This window comes from Rhea americana, unplaced genomic scaffold (assembly GCF_003343005.1).
Source record: "Rhea americana isolate MKP2758 unplaced genomic scaffold, rheAme1 scaffold_119, whole genome shotgun sequence".
NCBI lineage: Eukaryota > Metazoa > Chordata > Aves > Rheiformes > Rheidae > Rhea > Rhea americana.
In genome coordinates this window covers 2600115-2609557 of record NW_028185250.1, presented here as the reverse complement: position 1 = coordinate 2609557, position 9443 = coordinate 2600115, and the positions used below count along the sequence as shown (strand labels likewise).

General features: G+C 38.5%; 1 protein-coding gene across 1 annotated transcript in view; it reads left to right on the top strand.

The window, feature by feature from the left end:
- Nucleotides 1-6249: 6249 nt before the first annotated feature.
- KIF6 (kinesin family member 6) overlaps nucleotides 6250-9443 on the top strand; it is a 185972-nt gene continuing 182778 nt past the window's right edge. The window contains exons 1-2 of the mRNA XM_085320637.1: nucleotides 6250-6326; nucleotides 7298-7407. Coding sequence (XP_085176763.1) covers nucleotides 6261-6326; nucleotides 7298-7407 — 176 coding nt within the window. The 5' untranslated portion in view covers nucleotides 6250-6260. The remainder of the gene's footprint in view (nucleotides 6327-7297; nucleotides 7408-9443) is intronic.

The window sequence follows — 9443 nt, the reverse complement described above, 5'->3', positions numbered from 1 at the left end:
AATATTATCTACATTATTTCCTTGTATTTCCCTCTTATTCAGCATTGCCGCCTGTCCTAAGCATGGATAGCAAGGGCTATTTTTTTTTTTTTTTTAATTCTGAACTTATACAGTGCTTAACAAAATGGACTTCTAGTCTGTAGCTTTGATTTTGAAATATTATGATAAATCAATGTTGACTAATAATTGTTTCATAGTATTCTGTTGAAGCTGATGGGATTGTAATATCTTCAAACAAGAGCATTTTCAAGCTAGTCTTATGACCACCAAAGGAATTATTTGTTGAACAGAACTGAACAGAAGAATATGCTTTTCTCACTATTTCTCAGACCAGAAAACCCCCAAATCCTATAGCCTTTTCTACTCATTGTCACCTAGCATTATATCTTTCTCTTGGTGAGAGATACATTAATAAAGGGTTTTTGAAAGTCTGACGATAAAATAATAAATAAGAAAATCTACAATGCTGAAGAAAAATGGAGGAGGAAGGCAGAGAAACTGTGGCAAAGAAATGATACAGATAACATTAGCATTGCATTCAAAGTACATTAATATGAGAATCCTGCATTGTACTTTGCAACTGAGGATGTAATTTATTGCTTAGAAGAAAGAAAGAAAAAACAAACTCAGACCAAAAAGATGCATTGCCTGTTGAAGTCAGTCCTAAGTATCCCTTATTTTCTCCATAGTCTTTCATGGGATTTGTTTTACTCTAAAGCAAACAAAGACATATAAGTATATTATACGTATATGTATACATATAGCATATATATAAGCTCTTAGGAGGATATTTTAAGATTTTTTGTCTTGACTGATCTACCAAAACATAAATTTTTAGAAAAAAATACAACGCATTTAGTAAGAATGACAGAACAGCTGTGATATTTTAAAGTACTTTCCAAATCTCCAAAATTCCAAATTTTCACATCTATGATGATGTGGCACTATTTTCTAAAGAACAAATAGTAACAGTAGCCTAAAAGACAGACTCGTCCCTATTCTTCACAGTGGGCTGAACTATTAAGAGCTGAATATGACAACTTAAGTGGCAATATTAACTGTTTCAATACTGAATGCATAAGCAGAAAAACAAAGGTTAGATATTTTCATGAGATTGTGGGATGATACTTGACATATTAAAGAATATTGTCACACCTTTTTCTCATTCCACTCAAAATATACATGAATATCTCTATATTACCACAGGTTTTATAAAAAAAAGACTGCACTGTTCCCAGCAGAACTCACATAACATACTCAGCTGGTATTATATTTCAATTTAGGCCAAGTTTCAGATCTTCAATTCTGGTCATTTACAAGAAAACAAAGCTTTTCTGGTCATGAAGAAAATACATATTTGGCACTAAAGTTTCCAGGAGCTGGAAGATGAGACAAACTCAGACTTTGCTGGAAGAGTTTTGGCCCTTCATCCAGTCCAGTTGATCTGTGGAAAGATTTTAATGTTCTAGCTTCTAATCAATATCTCAGCCAAAAGCCATTACAGTTGCCAAGCGTAAGTAAAGTCTACGAAAAGTAGAACTTTGCACAAAAAAAAAAAATAAAGTTTGGCCTATTATAAAACTTACAAGGCTGTTTATTTGGAAGCATATTAAGTTGCTAGGTGACATAATGGAATACAAGTCCTTAAACTGCCAGCTCCCAGAATATACTCTGACCCATATTACTTTCTAATTAGAAGAAAACTGGAAGAGTAAAAATGATTTGTTATGATGTTCTAACTACTAATTCAGAATGCAATGACAGATCTTTTTAGAACATGTAATTGCTAGATCCTGGAGCTCTAATCTTACAGAGAGTCACATAATCAGGTTCTGTGGTACAGTGACCTTTCTCAAATACAGTAATTGAAGAAAATTTAACACTTATTCCTGAGCTATATTAGGTTTAGCATAAATGCAAATGTCAAAAATTCTTCAAGCACAATGTTGCTTACCAGTGACAACATAAGGACTTTAAAACCAGTACATTTAAAGTAAACCAAAGTTTCTCAGGCCTGCCGCATAAGATGCGACCACTGGACCAGTACATTATCTGGAAAAGTTATCTGTCATGTTCAAGTCCCATTCCCCAAGACTCTTTAAAACTCTAGGGAATACAAACACTGAAAACAGTTCTTTTTCTATGATAATAAGAGCTCCTACAGTCCTTGCATCTTTTTTTTTTACCAGCTCTTTACCATTATCTCTAAAAACAGGCCTCTCTTCCAAATTTGGGGACAATTTAGAGAGCCAGTTTGGTTCTTTAGCTAGGCCTACATACATGATAATCAGCAACTCTGTAATTGTGGATGAAAAATACAGTAAATCTTCCGTTCATCATGTTCCTCATTGTTCCTCTTACACCTTTCTATCTCATTTCTTCTTAGAGTGTGGAAACCTACTGTTTCTATTCTACACACTTTTTTTTAAGTGTGAAGATTCTTACTTCTAGCAAGAACTGTATATGGCACGTAGACTCAGCACATGGGAAGATGATCTAAACAAGTCTCTGTTCTTAAGAAAATTAAGTTAAATCGTGGAAGAGTGAAGAGATCAAGACAGATTATCTTAATAATCTCTCTTGGTTAATAAAAGTTTTGTGTTCCTTTACTTTTACAGTTTTAATCAAATGAAWTAGTTTAACTAATAAATGCGTTAGCCTTTTAAAAGTACAGAACCAGTTCTGCCCTTATCTATACCTGTGCATATCACTTTGATCATGTATATAACTCTTCTGGAAAATGTACACTAGCCTAAGAGAATATTGTTATTGCTTCATGGCTAATGCCTGTGAAAATGTGGCACTCATGTTAACATCTGCATTACTACAGCAAACAAAACATTAGGAGATATCAGGTATTATGAGATATTAGGAATACTAGGTATTTCAATAGGTCCCCTTATGTTTTTATTCTTACACGCATATTTCTCAACAGTTATAAAAACAGAGGTCCTTCTAGCTTCTAGCTTCCACAAGGGTACAAATTTTCTGTCACTCAGGCCTTTAACTCCTATACAAAATTACACACATAAAAGTTATAATTCAAGGATATAAAAAGCTTATCAATTTTAAAATTGGAAGCATCCTTAAAGCTATGAAGTCTGACCCACACAGCATAAAATCTTGTTCAGTAATTCCTGAAATAATCATTTTTCATTGAACTAGAATCTCTTTCAAAGAAAAGAGGAACTCTTTTTGAATCTCTATTTTGAATCTCATGCAGCTCTTATCACTACTTCTTGCTTCTAAGTACAAGAGAAGCTGCATTCAGCCTATTGCCAACAGCTGACTTTATTCTTAAGTCACTTGAATRACTGAACCAAGCTAGCAAAGGTTTTGTCACTTCTTTCCTTTCCTTTTTGACAATACTTGAGTGTAAGGGTTTCCCTTAAGAAGACGACATGAAATGCTTTACTGAGTCCTAACCTCCACGATTCTCAGGCTGGGGAGCAGTAGTGCTCCTGTTCTCTTTGGAACAACAAACAATTCATCTCTGCTTGTACAATGGTGTGAATGCTTTCTTTCCTCTTTAGGAAATGTTACCAACTCACTTACAGACCAAGACTGTCTTTTTCACAGGCATGTTATGTTGGCAGCTATCATCTGGACTTGCACTCCCAGAAAATCCTCTCTTGATTCTTTCAGCTGAATGGATTCTAGCTAATAGAATGTGTTGTCACTAGTCCCCAAGTACATGCCTCTCTGATTTTGTAACTTACCCTAGTCTATCCTATTCTATCCTAAATCTATTCCTTTAGTCCTCAACATCTCCATCTTTTCCTAAATACCTTCATCCTCTTCAATACTGATGACTTTCAATTCCATCTCATCAGAGTTTAATTAATATGCACTCCTATTTTTTCTGGCAAAGACATTAATTAAAATACTACATAAGATCTGTCTCCTGACAAAAGTCTACTAATAATTTCTTTATAGTCCATAAATACCTTTTTTAAACAAACTGCAATAAATTTACCTTTTGATAGTTTCTCACCTACCTTACAGTTCTTCCAATAATCTYCAGTCTTCTACAGTTTTTGTACTACTTTCCCACAAAGCATTGTATCAAATGGTTTTCTGAAGTCTGCATAGATGAAATCTACTGCATTACTCTCACCTAGAAATCACAGTATATGAAAAAAATCACGACCTGACAAGATCTGACAAGATCTCTCTTCGACAAATTCACGTTGCATTTTATCATAATTTCCATTTATCTCTGCATCTCTAAATAAATATTTGTAACTTTTTTCACTGGAGGTCAGCTGGTAGTTGCTCTGATGGCCATCTTTCCCCTTCTTTCACTTTAGAAGCGCAACTAACTCTCCATTACTGACAGAAACAGCAACTGGTAGATACCACAGAAAAGGGGAAGAAAACAAGAGAATTTTGATTCTCAAAAGAATGATGCAGCCTTTTGCATTGTGGAAAGACCAGTAAGCCTAGGTAGTGCTAAACCTGAGCTGGATGTCACTGAGCCCTTCTTAAATGCAATATTTTGGGGAGGACAATACAGAGGCACACTAGTATTTCTGAAACAACAGGTGTGTAACAAAAGATGTACCTTTAATAAGAATTTTCAATTCCTTCTTTCATGTTCCTTTTTTTGCTGCACAAGTGACCGTTCTGCAGGTGAGCTGGGATTCCTCTTCCCCTTTCAGAAATTCTGCTTGTGCTTTTATGCAAGAACTAGCTTGGGTCTGTGATAGCTCATCGGCTTCTCTGTGCAGGCCACACCATACTCAGACAAGTTCTACACAAACCACTTGAGTGTCTCTGACCTACCTTATAGCTTAGACTTTGTGTTGAAGAAGGGCAGCTAAATTCTTTCCCAATACTTTGTTTTGAAAGCATTATAGTCTCAGTCACCTGAGTCCATACTTAAGTTAATAAACTCTTTTACCAGACTTAAACTGACTTTGCACACAGCCGACTGCAGTGTCTGTGTCTAATACTCAGCTAATTAGCAATCATTTAACCTGCCAAATAACAATTTAATATCACATGTACCATTTTCCAAGAATACTGTAGTCTTTCTTATCTGTTTCAAAACAAACAAAAAAAGTTCCTGGACTTCAATTCTATGCCCATTCCTTTAGAATTCTGAGATTATCTACTTTCTCCTCCCAAATCACCACCTTCCAATATGAATTCATTAAATGTTGCAGGGTCTGCTTCCCTGTCAGCTGCAGTGACTTCCCTCCCACACTTCCTCCCCATTAGGTGCTTCTGCCTCTAACCCTACCCATAGCAGATCCCCGTCTCTGCTGACAAGAGGCAAAGAATTCTCATTGTTTGAGGGCAATCCAAGAAGATACTCAGCATTCATTTCATTATCCCATTCCAAAGGCCCATTTTTTCCTTTGCTGTTTAATCACCAAATAGTATTTTCTATTTGATTTCATTTTTATACTTTTGACTTTTGCACTTGACTCTACTTGGTGATTAGTCCGTTTCCATTTTGTTCCCTGAAGGCTCACTGCATACTCCTTGTTATCCTTTTTGAGATAGTTATTTGTTCAGTTGGGACAGAAAACCTACTTTTTTTTTCCTATTGGGAATACAAGTTCAAGACACTTAACATCTCTGAGTTAGAGAAATTCCTATCTTTCTCTGTAATCAAGTCCCTGATTTTCCACTTAATTAAAATTAGTGCATCTGTAAACACTGTAATCTGATCTTTACCACTACATCTTACCAAAACTAAGCCCAAACCTTGATTGCCTAGTGTTGCTTGTGTGGCTTTTTGGTGGCTACTTCACAGAAATTAAACTCTCGCAACAAGAGGGTTTAACTCTGCTCTGCCCTAACAATTTTCTTCAAAGCCTTTAGTTTAAGTCTTCTTATATTAGAATTAAAAATTCGAAGTCTTCCTTCCATCTAAGGATTTTTCCCCGAACGCCTCTCCAGTTGCTTCAGCTGGTCCGTAACATTTCTTGGGAGCCAGGCAGCCTTAGAAATGAGGTCGCTTTTTCTCGGAAGAGGAGCGTTTGGAAACGCAGGCCACACGCGCGGGCTGACGCTTCTGACGGGAAACGCCCGGCCGCCGTGTGCCAGCGCCGCTCCCCCCGCTCACCACAGCTCCCGCCGGGGAAACGCGGCGGCAGCGCAACTACCGTTAACGGCCGCTCGCTCACCCACCTGCGGGGGGGGGGAGAGAGGCACCGCCCGCCCGCCGCGGGGCACGCTGGGTAGCGTGCACGGTTACCGTGGCCACGGGGGTCGTGGCGCCTCCGCCTGCCCCAGCCGCGGASGGAGCGATGGTGAAGGAAACCATTCGCGTCTACGCGCGGGTGAAGCCCCTGGGCAGGCGGCAGCAGGCCGGGGTAGGCGAGGAGCCGGCTGTGCGGTGGTGCCGGCGTTGGGGCGAGCCAACAGCTGAGGGGCGGCCGGCTGGCAGGGGTGGGGGGTGGTGTGGTGTGGTGTGGTGAGGGGTTGGGAGCGGCGCAGGACGCCGCAGGGAGCCGTGATGCTCTCTGAGGCCCTAAGAAGTTAGTAACGTTTGGGAGTACAAAAGCGGAGGCTGTAACTTTTGACGGGGCAAGGAGCTACTTTTCCGCGCCGGTACTGGGGAAAAGGGGCAAAGAAAAAGCCGTTGGCTTTTCCCCTGGGCTTGGACAGTGAGACGGCGTTAGGAATGCTGAAGGGGGGCGTGTGGCTCCCGGCATTTAACTTCCGTTAGAAGGAGTAATAAAAATAACTGGAAGGATTAATAAAAATGCTGAAAGAATTCCTCCAAATAGTCTGTTCAGGTCTCTTTATTGTCTTCTCTTTTTTAAACAAGCTCCATTCATTCTGTCCTAGTCTTTCCTAGTAGATTCCCCCAAGACTTTTGGGATGGCATTGCTTGGGTGTTGTGCTTTGTTTTTCAATAATAGCTTAAATATTAAAGCAGTTTATTAAGCAAATTCGCTTACATATCTTCTAAAATCTTACTGTGGTGTTTATGTGGTAGCCAACAAACTAGTGTTCTATGTGCTTGTCTTGTATAACAGCTGAAGGAAAATCTACCCAAATAGTAAGTAGTAAGGGCTTTTAAAGTAAGCAGAGCTATGCTGGTCTACTATGTTATGTTAAGATGCTGATTAGCCATGGTATCCAATGAGATTCTGAAATCTGTATGCAGCTTGTCTTTTGGCAGTTACAGATGCCAAGCTTATGTAAGTTATACCTACGGCGTGTTACACATGTATTTTATATATATATGTGTGTGTGTGTGTGTGTGTGTATACACACACACAAATAATACTGTTCTTTTGGTAAAATCATTTTGTTAATTTGCGTCTGTATTTATTAGATTTATTCAGTTGATGGTGATGAGAAATCTATATCGAGTCTGGAGATTATTGTGCCACGTGATTTAGCTGATGGGTTTGTCAATAATAAGCGAGAAAGCTACAAGTTCAAGTAAGTAAAAACCTTATCTTTATCTTTTSTCTTCAGTGGTTGACATCACCATTCCTGGAAAAGCCTTTTCTTAAAATTAAGTTTTCATGTAGTTAGCTTTATTTTTGTGTAACTCTTTTAACAAGAGGAACGCAGCAGCATATTTTGCTATGCACCTGATAGAACTTGACAGTTGAGGATACATATATATATGTATATATACACACATATATACACACACACACATATATATATTCTTGTCTATCCATTGCATGTCATTATACATTAGAGTCTGTCTCAAAAATTGCACCTTCAGTTACCAGTTCTTCAATTCTTACAGCTTGTTTGAAATTTGCATGTGAAAAGTGAATGCAGGACTGTGTGTTCTCATGTGACCTAATGAGCTGGCATAGGCTTGCTAAAGATGTCCTGATGTAAAACGCTCTGTTTAGAACTTGTTGATTTCAGGCATAACCAAAACACAATAAAGAAAACCAGAGATTGTTAAAAGAAGCAGAATAATCACACTAGAATGTAAATATTATTTAGAGACTAAAAATAAGTACAGCATTATCCATTGAATATTTTCATCTTTTCAACAGAAAGTTGGAGGCAGTATTTAAAAATTTTGATAATTATTGCATAAAATGCATAATTATTTTGATAATGTGTTAAATGTATAACCACATTTAAGATAATATCTTCTTCCAACTTGGAAGTTCTTTATTATTTTTTATAACACAAAAGCTGTAGGTCTTCAAATTAATTATTTTATGCTACTGAAAAAGAGTGCATCTGACAAACATCTGCAGCTAAACTGATGTCATTGTAAATCAGCTATGGAAATCTATTCTTCTTTGGAATTGAGGAACTACTCTCTTCAACTAGATGACTATGCAACACTAAGTTAGGCTGCAGATGCCCAAGCCAGCTGTAAGGAATGCTGATGTTTTTTATGACTTTATCCTTTATTAAAAAGCCTGTGAGATGGATCCTGAGAAATATTATACTATACCTCATAATCCTTAAGGCAATAAGAAATTGTTTATGTAATGCTTTCAAGTAAGTATTTCATTTTTCCTCCTTAAAATCCTCCTAAAAACAACTTGCATGTATTCTTTGTATCCTGGTCACCTCAATCATTATTTGCCTTTGTTCTTATTTTCTTCTCCAAGTGTCAAATAAAATTGGTTGCATAATTTGGCAGATTAAAGGTTTGCAGGATAGAGTGTATGCCTCTACCATTTGTATTATGTGTTTCTCTGAGATGTTGTACACACTGTATAATACACACCTTGGAGAATGTGGTGCCTTTCTAAATAAGTGAAATGCTGTGTGAATATACACTTTCATATGGGAGGGACAACATGACAGCATGGAAAGACACAAGCAATTCAGGAGATGTCTGGAGTAAGCTGATGATAACTTCCTGACAGGTGAATAAGGAGCCAAAGAGGCGTGATGCTGTGCTGGACCACATTCTTGCAAATGAGGAACTGATTAAGAATGTGACAGCTGGGGACAGCCTTTGCTCCAGTGATCATGGGATGGTGGAATTCAGGATCCTAAGAGGAGGGAGCAAGGCAAAAAGTAAAATTGCAACTCTGCACTTGGAGAGCAGACTTAACTGCTGGTTAATACAACTACTTGGAAGAATCTCATGGAATATGATCCTGGAGAGAGGAAGGGCCCAGCAAAGCTGGTTGATATTCAGAGATCATCTCCCTGAGCTCAAGCATGCTGGTGAGCATGCTGGGATGGGGCTAGGAAAGCCAAAAATTCACCTAGCATTGAATCTGCTGAGGGATGTACAGGACAAGAAGAAGGGCTTCTAAAGGCATATGAGCAGCAAAAGGAAGGTGAAGGGAAAATGTGGGCCCACTGCTGAATGGGCAGGGGACCTGGCGAGAAAGGGCACAGAAAAGGCCGCCTTTGCTGTGGTCTTTATTGGCAAGACGTTCCTTTGGGAGAYGCAGACCTCTGGGAGCAGTGGGAAAGTCTGGAGCAAAGCAGAGTAGCCCTTGGTGGAGGGGGATGAGGTTAGGGAACCTTGAAAC